Source organism: Mustela putorius, unplaced genomic scaffold (assembly GCF_011764305.1).
Source record: "Mustela putorius furo isolate JIRA1106 unplaced genomic scaffold, ASM1176430v1.1 tig00003972_pilon_pilon_pilon, whole genome shotgun sequence".
NCBI lineage: Eukaryota > Metazoa > Chordata > Mammalia > Carnivora > Mustelidae > Mustela > Mustela putorius.
The window spans coordinates 606,199-620,137 of NW_025422115.1; the positions used below are offsets into that span (position 1 = coordinate 606,199).

Here is a 13,939-nt window from a genome sequence, read left to right on the forward strand (position 1 = left end):
ATCCGTGCTGGATCACTGGGCAAGGTGAATGAGGAGGAGTCATGTAGCAGGTGTTCAGGAAAGGGCACATCCGCTCCAGCTCAGGCAGGGAGTAAGCCAAGTCACTGAGTTTCATGGAAAATTTTAAGGCCAAAAAAAATGGAAGGCTCTTAGCTCAGAAATAGGTTGAGGGCACAAGCACCTGACATGGTTTGCATATTATGTTTGTATTTATTAGTTATTATAGTGGTTTCTACCATTACATTTCCCAGAATGAAATGAGGGCCCAGAAGCTTTAATGACTTACCTATTATCATCAAGCTGGTAAGTGTTAGAGCCAGGAGCTAAATCCAGGACTGTCTGAATCCAAGTGCAAATCTCTGTGTACATCAGGAGTTTGGAAATGAGATGACTCAGAGCTGCTGATCTAAAAGTTGGTAGTCAAAGGGAGATTTTTCTTTTTTAAGATTTATTTATTTTAGAGAGAGAGCTCACACAAGCAGGGGGAAGGGAAGATGGAGAGAGAGAGAGAGAAGCTCCAGGAGACTCCATGCTGAGTGCGGAACCTCCAATGCGGGGTTTGATCCCAGCACCCTGAGATCATGAGCCGGGTGGGTGCTCAGTTGACTGAGCCACCCAGGTGCCCCTCGAAGGAAGGTAGTTATTTCTGCGTGTCAACTGTGCCCTTTTAAAGGCAAGGATAATTATAGTGGTTGAATGGCCTTATTGTCGTGCTCAGCGACTAATAATCCTGAATGAAAGGATTATTGCCTCCTACCACCACATTGTCCATGTAGTCACCCACTGGGGATTTCCTGACATTTCATTTGGCAGTTGAGGTTTTAATTAACTAGCTTTGGTGCTAGCTTATGCAGATGAGTTGAGTGGTTTCGAGAAGTACCTTACCTTTTCGGGAGGTTTCCAGAAACACTACCAGGCAACCACAGAGCTTCAGTTTCGTGACCACAGAGAAGCACAGTGACAAAGCAGTACAGAGGAACTAGCTTACAGCTGGCACAACTGAACAGGTACATTAATTTCTCTACCTTTCAGTTACGTGTTCTGTACTGTTAGTGATTTATCTCCAGAATCATTCCTCACCATCACCATGTCCACGAGACGGGCACATCAGCCGTGTTCCAGGGTCTTTCATGGGGTTGGCCTCTTTCTTCTTCTTTCCTCCCTCCTTTCTCCTCTGTTGAGTGCCTACTACGTGCAGATGCTGCTGTAGACACCAGGAACACAACCGTCAACCGAACAAACATCCACTTTCTCGTGGAGATCTCATCCTGGTGCCAATGGGGGCAGGCTTCAGATATGTTCAGAGAGGGCCAAGTGTAATAGAGAAAAACAAAGCAGAGAAGGTGATTGGGAGTGTTTGAACAGAGAAGTTTGGAAAGACCTCTTCTGGGCTGGTCGCGTTTACCCAAAGACCTAGAGGAGGCAAGGAATTCAGGTGTGTTGGTGCCTGGAGAAAGAGCTTCTCTAGAGGAGAGAAGAGTAAGCGTACAGGCTCCGGGAAGGCAGAGGAGTGCCTGGTGTGATTCAGGAATAGCAGGGCAGCAGTGTGAGGGGACAGTGGTTGGGGATGTGAGTTACTTTGGAGGCTGTGTGCGTCATGTGGGCTTTCCTTTACTGTTGGGCAAGCTTGCGAGACCATAGGGCTACTTGGGGGTACCAAAGAATGGGCTAAGAAGGATCCCTTTGGGCTCAATAATGGTGTTGCTCACAGGCAGGGGTAAGTAGTATACAGGTGGTGCTTATAACACCTGCTCTAGACCCTGGGAATAGCAGTAAGTAGAAGCTTTGCCTTGGAGGAGAGCCATGGAGGAAGCATGCACAGGTCGATGAGCTGTGCTTGGGAGGGGTGGGGGCACTGTCCTGAGACTTCATTACCAGCCCTCTAGCTCTGTTGTGATGAAAGTATCAGAGGGAAAGGGATGGTTGGAACGAAGGAAGGGACTTGGTTGGCTGACCACCTTCATTGAGCTTTTTCCTCCAGTCTTCCTAAACACATCCCCCACCTTAATAACAATCATACTAGTAAGACAGCAATAGTAACAGAGAGGCAACACCAGTATCACTTTCTGAGAGGTTACATATAAGGACCTGTGCTTGGTACAATATAAGAGTATTATCTCATGGGACCACATCTGTTTGGTTCCCTCTACATACAAGCAGCCTAGTAAAGTGTCTGGCCCAGAGACAGCCTTTCAGTGAATTAATTTTTCACTGAATTAATCTGTAAAGTAAGTATCTTTTTTGGCCCTTTTGGAGATGTTCTCATGTCTTGAATTTTAAGTAAATTGTGCAAGAACCCAAAGATAGGAAGTAGAACAAGTAGGTTTCGAAATCAGGTCTTTCTGACTCCCACGTCTCGTCTCCCCCGCACAGAACTGGGCATTCTAATTTTGGATTCTCCTGGATCTGGGCACTGTGAAAAGAGTGGAGGACCCAGGACACTCCAGTAAAAGCCTAACTCTTTAATTTCCCTTCAGCAACCAATTATCCTGTTCACATCGGCTTCCTTATTCGTACATCGGTGATACTGATGACAGCCTGTGGGCCCCTTAATAGGAGAATGTGTGTATTTGTAAATTACAAAGTGCTAAGAAAGTGTAATGGGGACCATTATTCTTTTAAGCTACCTGCTGGCAACAAGCGTGAAAAGAGTGCATGCAAGGTGAGTGGACAGATATTACTGAGCGTGAAAATAAAGGTTGATTATACTAGGGGTTGGCAAACTTTTTCCACAAAGGGCCAGATAATAAATATGTCTATCTTTGAGGCCCACAAGCCTCTGTTGCAACATCCCAGCCCCGATACGGTATCATGAGATCAGCCATAGATAAACATGTCAATGAATAGATAGGACTGTGTTCCAAAGTTTAAACCTAATCTGTAGAAGCAGGTGGTGGGTTGGACGTTGCTGACCACTGCTTTATACTGACATGTGATTGAATAGAGCATATATGTATGCATACACGCACACACACACACACACACACGCACGCATGCACGCATGTGTGACTTCTACTTTGCATCTCAGTATCCCGGGGTAATCACTTACAGAGAACAATCTTGGGAGTGTGTGGAGGGGAACTAAATAGGTAGCCAACTATTGTACAGTCAATAGCCCCTTGAAAAGTTGTGTAAAAATTTAATAGGCATAAACTCAGCCATTTAGTCGACCTGAATTTTTCTCAGCCGACGTCTTAATTTTGTCCTCTCATCGCCACGTGTGTTGTTTTGATTCTGTCACTATATCCAGGTTCTGCGTTGGCGTCTGTCCAGCCATCCTATCTCCTTCGTGCATTTTGCTACTTCCTTTGTCTGATAGGTGTTGGTGTGTATGAACGCTGCCATCCAGAGTGTCCCGATTCTCGGGAACCCAGATGCGGGTATGGTGGTTAAGTAAATCTGTATCCATGTACTGTTCGCTATAGTGATGTACTCTTGAGTGTTGTTCAGACACTGTAGAAGTGCTCTTCTCAGCCAGCGTTTTACTCACTTAGCTTTTCGGGATGTGGGTTTATGACTCCTTGTATTGAGGTTTAAATGCCCAGCGATTGTTTACATGGTTTATAATTTGGCTTCCTGTGTGTTCTTCATGGTGAGAGCATTCGATGAGCCTCATGGGAGGGGGTATTTGTACAAGATCACGCTTTGCGCACACAAAAGGAAGATGTTTACTCTCATCTGTGTTTTGCTCTTAAGATTCTTGGTGAGTGAGTAGGGGAGATTTTCTTTTTTATATCATTGGCCCATCCATGCTCATTTCTTCCCATATCCTGCTGAATTTTAATAAACCTGCATTCTTCCAGATAGAGGACTCTCAACTAAAGAGAATGCAAAATATAGTACCTTCCCACCAATTTCTATTTAGGTAGAAAGGAAATACCAATGCAAAGTCTGTGTCTTTAAAAACCAAACCAAACCAAAAGCACAAAACCACTCACCCAAAAAGCAGCAGTGAGAGTTGTGTGAGAGCTGGCTAACCTTATACTAGTTTTTATGCTAAAATGTTGGTGCTATATATATTTTTAAAATATTTTATTTATTTATTTGACAGAGATCACAAGTAGGCAGAGAGGCAGGCAGAGAGAGAGAGAGAGAGAGAGAGAGAGGAGGAAGCAGGCTCCCTGCCGAACAGAGAGCCCTGGGACCATGACCCGACCCGAAGGCAGAGGCTTTAACCCATTGAGCCACCCAGGTGCCCCAGTGCTATATTTTTTAATGTTTCTATGTAATTAGACTGTTTTGTCATATTAAACTTTTTTCTTTTTTCTTTCTTTCTTTTCTTTTTTTTTTTTTTTTTTTGAGAGAGAGGGAATTCATGAGTGGTGAGGTGGGGTGGAACAGAGGGAGAAGAAGAGAAAAAAGCATAAGCAGACTCCATGCCCTGTTCAGAATCTGATACGAGGCTCAGTTTCACAACCCTGAGATCATGACCTGAGCTGAAATCAACAGCTGGACACCTAACCTACTGAACCACCCAGGTGCCCCTGTCATAGTAAACTATTGATGGTGTTCATGGTATTCAAAATTATTTATCTTTCCCTGAGTCCTTGGAAATCATTTGGTTGAAATGTTTGAAACCTGCACTTGTTGGATAAATTATGGCTCATGTATTCAGTGGAATACTATTCAGCAATGAAAAAGGTTTAAATGATTTATGCAGAGGACCACTTGGATGGGTTTCAAAGGCATTGTGTTGAGTGAAATATGTCAGATGTCAGGTTTGCATACAGTATGAGTCCATGTGCAGGATATTCTGGAAAAGGTGAAACTACATGGGGAAGACAGGCTGGACCCCAGTGGGCTTGAATGAATGAGTGCTATCAGGGAACAGAACTGTTCTCTCCTGATTGTTGTCATGGTCCCACAAGTCTATACGTGGCTTAAAAATTGTAATGCTGTACACAACAATTTTTGTGTGTTAACTTTTCAAAAGTCAAATAAAAACCAGAGTGCTTGATTATGCTTGTTGAGAACATCAACAATATATCCTCGTGATTGTGGGATACCAGGGATTCCTATGAGGAAAGTCATAACTGTGCTCTTTTTAAAGAAGAACTCATTGATGCAGTTACTAGGTTTACAAACAAGTGAATTCATTTAACTTCTACTCAGTGGATAATACCTTCGTCTCTATGCAGAATGGAAGGGAATAGTCAAGGTTATGTGTCCCCCAGCGGCCGTAACTTGGTCCTCAGTGCCTATGTAGCATTTCTGCTCTTCTTTATGTGATCACTTTCCTTCGTTGGTGTGTATATATGGTGTGTGACAGTTACGGTGGCTGTGGGAACCATAACTTTAAGTTCTGTGACTTTTCTGTGAGTAAAACCAGCCATAATATTGAATTAATGTCATTCTTCACATTTAATTTCCATGTTGTTGTAAGTGGAAGACTTATCACATATTTGAGTAAGAGCTCTGTGCTCATGTTTGATAGCGTGTAAGTGACGGTGGTTGTGTGGACTCATTTTGTCCCTTAATTAATGTTATCATTAAGCACGGAGAGGCCAGTTTGGGGGAGAGCATGTTCGGTGTGCCCTCTGAGGGGTGACGCTTTAAAGCCCCTATCCGTCCACCATTCTCCTTGGTGATAGAAGATTCTGGGCCACCACAATCTTTGGCTAGTAACTGTGCACTCTGAATGGAAACTTTGAGCCCAAGAGTGGTAGGTTTGTGATAGGTTTGTGGGACTGCAAAATGGGAGACATTACCAGTGGGTCTTCAGGCTGCAGAGGATCATACAGGAGATGTTTTTTGTTGGTTCTGCCCGTGAAGATGTGTCTGGTCTCTCTTGGCTTTGTAAATCAGGCAGAAGAGTTGCTAAGCTTCCAGGAAATAATAGTGTGCAGTGTAAAAGGCATGAGGGCAAACATTGAAATTGGGGGAGTAGAGTGAGAGTCTGATTGTCTTCCTAACGCGGTCTTCAGATAGTCCTGTCCACACACCCTAGGATGTGTTTTTACATAGAGCAACATGGGAGGTATGAAGAGCCAGAGAGGAGGGTGACTAGTGAAGGCCCCGCTGGTGCCTCCCTTTCAGTCTGCTAACAGGTCTCCCACACACAGGGTTGGGGATCCTTTCCTGTCTGGGTAGCGGTGGTCCTTCCAGGGCCAGGGGCCTCTAGTGGCTGTGGTGCTGGGAGCCTAGGGGAAAGGTCGAAGTGTCTGAAATCACCCTTGTGATCGTGATGAATGAATGAGAAGATGAATTATTATATACACAGTCAAGGGACATGAGGGCTGGGATGGGTGGAGAAAGAGGCCTGTGTGAGAACTACAGATGCAGGAGCCATGGGGCCTCCGTTCTAAGTGGGGAGAACGTGTGATGCTTCAGGCCATCCTGGGATCAGGACCCATTGCTGCCTGGTTGTAGCATTTCATGATGTCACTGTCTGCAGAGGGGGTGAACCAGAGGACCCCAGCTTGTCTGTAACCCCTCACATCCCCCCATCTCCTGGGGGCTGCTGCTTGGGAACCCAGATTCTCTTGCTGCCTGAAGCTCTACTTGAGAGAGATACACACACAAGCCGTGTGTGTGTGTGTGTGTGTGTGTGTGTTCATGTCTTGGAAGGTAGCCTACCCTCCAGGCAAGATCTCTGACTTGTGTTTGGCCCTCCCTGATGAGCACTGTGGATGGGAAGGCCCAGTGACCACAGTGCTCCTGGTCCTCAGAGTGTCTACCCTCAGCGGTTCATGGTCATCAAAGCTGTCTCTGCAGGTTGACTGCCTGCCTCAGTTTTCCTGAAACTTTGCAGTTACCCAGCCCTGTTTGGAGGGAGAGATCCCATGTTTCTCACACAAGAAATCAGCCCTGTATAAGGCACCAGCCCAGCAGGAACATATCCAAAATGTGGGAAGACCGTTATCTCATGTCCCTTACACTCTGCCTTTCTGTGCAGACAGCTGTCCTTATCTCCAGCCCAGAACACCTCAAGGGGTCCGAGAGCTCTCCTGGACCCTGCATCTGTGCATCTAAAACCTGCACAGTGGATATGTTTACTGTATCCCACACTAACTACCGACTGTTTCCTTGCCCTGTGGGATCATTTCATAGGTATCTTCAGTTAGGAAACCCACACCCTCCCATTCTGAGCTTTCGTTCAGAATTCCATTTTTTACTCTTTTGCTTGGTGATTGTACAGACTCTGGAAGATAGGGAAGATAGGAAGGTCTTCCAGATCACATTTTGAAATGTTCCCTCCTGAGCGATGAGCTCAGGTCTCCGCCATGTGATCTGCCCACTTCTCTTTGGTGGCAGAGGACCAGGGAGGCCCGCGGTGGGAGGGACCTGGTGGGAGCGCTCAGGTGCTCCCACTTCATGCTGCCTGCCCACTAGAGCCTGGTTGAATGAAAGATGGCAGAGCAGCCTGGTGGTAGAGCAGAGTCAGCCTTGTCCGTCCTCCGATCGAAGACTAAGTTGGCAGAGGCTGTAGCCAGAGGGGCTCTACTGAATCCAACTGTTATCGCCAACCCTGGCCACGTCTGTGGGAAGGCAGCCTTTGCACTTGAAATTGACCATGCAGATGGCAGACTCAAAGCGAATGACCTGATAAAGTCTATCTAACCCTGTAGGCTGATACCATTTTGCCTTTTGAAAGCGGGATTTTTTTTCTTTTTTTACAGAAGCTATGCGAAAGTGGTGATCTGAATGCTTCTCTGACATCCCAACAGTTTGAAGAACCATCTGTGAGTGATGTTCCTTAAAAACAAACACTGGAGTAAACATGATTTCTTAGCAAATGTGTGGATCTGTATTGCTTTGCCTGTTTTTAAAGCACGCCGAAGCAGATCCACCTACAAAGGCAGGCCTTACACATTATGGCTGGGAAAGATTAATTCAGGGTCTATCGATTTGTCAGACTGGGACCGATTTTTCTAAAAATACAGAGCAGCTAGGCAGTTGAGTGGGATGGTAAAGGAGACAAAGCGGTTCGGAAGTGCTTTGAAACCTGGATGGGGGAAACTTTCAAAAGAAGGCTGTCAAGGGAGACCCAGCCACAAAATCGATTAATTGAATGTCCAATAAGTGAACGATAAATTACTTTATCTGTCCTTTCTCTTTGGAAAGACAAAAATTTGAGCTAGAGTGCAAAGTTCTAGTTCAACACTTTAGTTGGATTCATTGAATAAATATTCAGAAATGGACTTGGAGTCGACCTTGTGGCTGGTAGGAGTTGATGAATTCCTGGACAGGGAAGTGAGCCATGTTGAGGGGAAGCAAGACTGAGGGTAAGTGGAGGAGACACCACAGTGGAGGCAGGGAATGGAGGACAATTAGCAAAAGGGAGAGCGCTCAAAGTGTGTCACATGTGGACACGGGAGGGGTATGTACCCGATGGATATGTGGGCTCCGGGTTGACGGTGGAGTGGTCGTGAACAGAAATGTGGAGGAGGTGTGCCAGGGTGGAAAGGTTTGGTGGGAAGGAAGAGAAAATGAGGTAGCCACTTTGCATCTGAGTCTGGACCCATGTCTGTGGGACACACGTGGAATCTGCATGTGCTACTCCCCCCCTCTGGGCTGTCTCTTGAGTTAAAGAAAGAATCCTACCAGAAATCACTGAGCTTAAGGGTATGTCAGTTACTGGCTTACCACGTGTGTGATTATGTTGGGACAGAGTTAAGATTGCAAAGATATGATCAGGGATTATGGTAAAAAATCCCACTGGGGAGAAACTTGAAGGATGTGCTAATAAATCATTGTAGCCAGGCCATCAAGCTTGGGGGGTGGGAGATGCAGCTTGACGATTTGCCTCTGTAGTGACTTTTGCTTCAGCTCTGAAATTCTCTCCCTTGATCACCAAACAGCAGACTTAACCTACTTCTCTGTCTGTGTAGATGTTTGGGGAAGCCGGCGATGGCTTGAGTAATCTGCCCAGTCCTTTTGCCTACCTCCTCACCATCCATCTGAAGGAAGGCCGGAACCTGGTCATCCGGGACCGCTGTGGTAAGCCTGGCACACCTGTGTCTGTACTCTTGTCTCTACGTGATTAGGCCGCCTTTCCCATCTCCTGCAACAGAGTGGAGCTCAAATCTATACCCCTTAGGTATCAAGGCCTTTGCAGCAAAGTATTTAAATCCCCTGAATCTTACTGTCTTTTACTGTTATTAAATTAATAACAATAATGATAATAGTAATAATCACATAAAGTTGTTTTAAATGAGATGAGATGACAGTAATAGCTTTATGCCTGGCATATAGCAACTGCTCAAGAAAATGTTCCTTTGATTCTACTTTAATTATGCATAAGAAAAGATGTGAATGCATCCATAGCATGAAGCCATCAAACGTACATGTAGATGGAAATGCCCTTTGAATTCCATCTCCCTCCTGCCCTGAAATCCCACTGGACTCCCCACCCCCAGGATAACATCTCTTACCTTCATGATTTGATTTGTTCACTTTTTCTGTTTCTGTGCCTTTACACACACACACGTGCACACATGTATATTTTTAATTAAAATACTATAATGGCTGTATTATTCTGCAAGAAGCTTTTTTTGTGCTTCACTAAAGATGTCTTCAAGATTGACCATGTTTTTCTATGTAAATATATCTCCTTTCTTTTAAATACCACATAATATTCCATAATAGGATATGTTGTTCATCTGTTTCTTGACTGACAATGCTTTTTCCTTCTTAGGGATATATATGATACTGTGATGAATACCTCAAGTATGTTTTCATACACAGATGAGATTATATCCTACAAAAACTGGCATGTGCTTAGGAGCAGACAGCCTGATGAGACTGCCTGGGCTCAAATCCTGCCCTTCTCCATTTATTGTTGTTTGATTTAGGAAATGTTCCTTGGCCCCTCTGTGAGTTAGTTTCCTCAGCTCTAAAACGAGGATAGTAATATTAACCTTTGTTACAGGCTATTGGGAGTACTGAATGTAGTAACTTCTTTAGTACTTAAAACTATGTCTGGCTTCTAGCGCTTCATGAAAGCTAACTGTCGTCACCAGCTAGGACAGAACCTGGAGATGGAAGTCAAGATCCAGGGGATACGCATTGTTAAATTTAAGAGATCCTGGCAAATTGCCCTCCAGGAGGTGCAGAATATGCCCTCTCTTACAATATGTTTACAATTTCCCCACTTCCTCACTGTCGAGTATCTAGTTTTCCGTTCTTAGTTCTTGGCAATCTGATAGGTTGGGTATCGACTCTCCTTGTTTTAATTTGTACTTTGTGGATTATCATGATCACAAATGTGGTCATTCATATTGCCTTATTTTGTGAGTTTCTCTCTATCTTCTGTCCAGTTTTCAACTTTTTCTTCTCTCCGTTTTTAATTCTTTTTTTTCTCTTAATCTGTTGCTTATCTTTTATTTTTATGTTATTTTTATCCTTCAGAGATTTTACATTTATTTACGGGGAAATATATTTGAGTTTTCTTTATGGTATTTTAAAGAATTTGTTTAGTAAGAAAGACATTCTATTCTAAGGAATTGAGTGTCTCCCCCAGACCCTTCCTTCTGTCCTCAATGTCTGCTAGATTTTCTTTCTTATTCTTCCCATGACTTTTTCCTTTCAGGGAGAATTCCTCCACTTGGCCTTCCAGCTTTCTCATTTTCTTGTCCATTGTGACCACTGTGCTGTTCCATTCATGTGTTGAATTGCCACTTTTTAAATTTTTATATCAGCCTATGATTGTTTCCTAAATGAGATGATTCCATCCTATGTGTGAGAATACTAAGTAGACATTTAAAATCTCCTATTCTGTACTTTATCTCTTAGCTATTCCAGTTTGACATGTTGATGCTCATCTTTTTGTATGTCTCTGTGTCCCTGTGCCCCCATCCATGGATGTTATTTTTGCTTACTGTGTCCCATCTTCCCAGTTAGCAAGGAGGACTGGGACACACAACTGGACAGGCTGAACCATGGTTCAGGCTGGCTCCTTGCCATTCCTCCCGGTTATCACCAGTTCCTGGTTACCACCTATCACTTAAAGCTTTCCTCCCTGGCTTACTGTGCTTGCATTCAAGGGCTCTTGCTAATCATTGCTTGGCACCAAGGGGAGAGGATGGTCCTGGGCCACCCAGCTGCTGTACATATGCTGTGCCCTGATATTTTCTCAGACTGTCTTCTGCTTCCCGTATCTGCTTCCTGCAAGCTCAGAGCATCCTCGGTGTACCTGGCACATGCCCTCATATTCTCCCACCCAGCCCTGCTTCTGAAAGCTCTTTTGTTGCTGTGATTTTCTTCTGCTCATGTTTTAGATTATGGATTCATCTGTCCATCTGATCTCACCTGACTTACTTCCATCTTTCAGGGTATATAAAATATTTTAACTTAAAAAAAAAAAGATTTATGTATGTTTGTATGTATGTATTTATTTAGAGAGAGCACAAGCAGGAGGGATAAAAGGAGAGGAAGAGAGAGACTCTCAAGCAGACTCTGCACACTGAGTGCAGAGCCTGACCTCGAGTTTGATCTCATGACCCTGAGATCAGGTCCTGAGATCATGATCTGAGCTGAAACCAAAAATCAGTCACTTAACCAACTGTGCCACCCAGGCACCCTCCATTTTTTTTTTTTTTTAAACAAAATTACTATCTCTCTCTCTCTCTCCCTTTGTCTTTTCTCAGACACAGGATTTCAAAGTAGTGGAAAAACCTCTCGTGTTTTTACTCTTTGGTTAATTTTTTTTCCACCAAAATCATAATTTCTCTCAGTCATATGACTTCCAGTGTGCTACCACTTACGTGCTATAGTTATAAACTCATGCATTTTAATAAATCCATGTCTTGTGTTATTGTTAATGATTTGATCAGGTAACATTTCACACCTGAAGTAACATTGAGGCAACAGTCATGAACCCGTGTGATGTGAACTCCCACAAAAATCCCAACTCTTGCTCTGAATGTGCACAGTGTCCCATGGGTGCTTCTGTCAAACTAAGATCTTTATCGAGCTTGTTCTGTGAAAGCTTATCTGGAGTGGGAAGTGTGTTCCGTGGAGAGTGTATTTAACTTTCCAAAGAAGAAAGTATTCTAAACCTTTTAAAAGAACATGTTTTTTTCTTTTGTTTTAAATTTTGGAACTCTGCTAATAGTTTGTAACTTTGGGGATGAGTGCAGACCCTGGACTACTACAAACCAGCTCCCCTCTTTCCAGTGGACCAACCATCTCTGGATCTTTCTCCCAGTGGTCTGGCTCTACCACCCTTGACATATCCTAATGATGCACTTACTGTACATTCCTAGTAGATGGCAGTAAACTTAGTAGATGATGAAGAAAGCATTGCACACATCAGAAAATAACCAGAAGAATGGGGTGTATATGTTCATGCTCCATACCTTTGCCCTTTTAGAGATAAAAGAGAAATTGTCATCTGTGCTATCATCCCAGCCATTGTCATTTCTGAATAGTTTCATCAGAGTTAAACATCATATGACTTTGGCTTTATCTTGTGTAAACTCAGTATGATCCAACTAAAATATCTAGTAATGCATCTAGGTCATCAACTGTGCTGTTCCAGCACCTCTGTCTTTTGGAACAAGTAGTGACTGTTCTTGTCTGTTTTCTTTTATTTACTGGGAAAGTTCATCATTATTGAGAAAATATCCCTCTCCCAGGCAGTTCTTTTTCTGTAGTTGGAGGTGTGGTGTGCCTTCCTACATGGTGACGCTATAAATTTCTGCTTGATTTTCATAAACATTATGTTAGTGATCAGGGAAATGTTCCAGAGACCCCTCAAGGCAGGGTAGCATACAAGTGGGCACTGTTGATTTAGGCAGGGACCAGAACGACCATCATACATGCTCCCAGTCCTGACTCCTTGCCTGGGACGGACATTCTTTATCAGTACAATGATAATTTCTATGCGACCCACAGCATCAGAATTTTATCCAACACAGTCCTTCGCACCAATAGTTTTCAAATTTGAATGAACACCAGGGTAGCCTGGAGGGCTGATAAAAACACATGGCCCAGAGATTCTAATTCAGCAAGTCTGGATGGTGTGGGGGTGGGGAAACCAAGAATTTGCATTTCTAACAAGTTCAGGGCAATCCTGAACGGGTGGTCCAGGAAACACACTTGAGCACCGCTGTTCTAGGCAACCGCTGTCCACCAGTATGTGTTGGCACATGAGAACAAGCACTAGCTTCTCCTGATGGGCAGAGTCTCAATTCTCTATTAGGCACAACATCTCCTTTTCCTGAGGCTTTACCTTGTTTCCTCTTTGCTCTCCAGTGCTCTTAGTTTGTATTCTCTGAACATAATTTAATTTGATATTAGCCTGATTAACACAATTTGATACAGAGAACTGTTTGATATGCCAAAATACTAAATACAAAAGGAATTTTGAATTATCCACGAATTACCGTTATTTATTCTATGAAACATGTCCTCCAGGTCTGTGGATATAAGCTGGATAGCCAATTCAGGGGCCCGATGTGGGACTCAGTCCTTGGACTCCAGGATCATGACCTGAACCGAAGGCAGATGCTTAACCAACTGAGCCACCCAGTGCCCCCAGATGCCACTTCTTTGTCTGTTTATCACAGACACAAGTTCTCTCTCATGTCAAGCCTATAAAAATGTTACCTCCATGAAACATATACTTGTACTCTTATCTGGATAAATGACCAAGTTGCTGTATTAAGATATTAGCACTCTATTAGCTGAATGGCGATTTTATTCATCTTGTATATCCTACAGTGCCACAGTGATGGTTTACACATAGGATGCTTCCTTAAGTAAATCCACCAGGAGCTTAAAGAAAAGGAATACTAAAGACGGTAGTAGGAGGGGGAAACATCCTCCCCAAAGGGAAGAGAATTCGGTCTCTCTCTCCTTCCTTCAGGTAGCGAGCATGGTTGAGTCCCTTCCACGAGATGAGCACTGCACTGCTTCTCTCCTAGGACCCGATGGTGAAAGTCACGGAAGAGATTCAGATGATTTTGGAAGTTCAGGACCTCATACAGATTACCTG

The 13,939-nt window shown here is 43.8% G+C and overlaps 1 protein-coding gene across 9 annotated transcripts in view; it reads left to right on the plus strand.

Annotated features, from left to right (window-relative positions):
• The window catches only part of MCTP2 (multiple C2 and transmembrane domain containing 2), a 237,680-nt gene that overhangs the window by 62,790 nt on the left and 160,951 nt on the right, over positions 1 to 13,939 (plus strand). For 8 of the 9 annotated variants that reach the window (XR_006603939.1, XM_045070813.1, XM_045070815.1 and 5 more), the window contains exons 3-4: positions 7,620 to 7,682; positions 8,832 to 8,940. Coding sequence is in view for 8 of the 9 variants with exons in the window: in XM_045070813.1 (XP_044926748.1) it covers positions 7,620 to 7,682; positions 8,832 to 8,940 (172 nt within the window). In the remaining variant the exon portion in view is untranslated. The remainder of the gene's footprint in view (positions 1 to 7,619; positions 7,683 to 8,831; positions 8,941 to 13,939) is intronic. The other variant, XM_045070814.1, reaches the window with a different exon arrangement.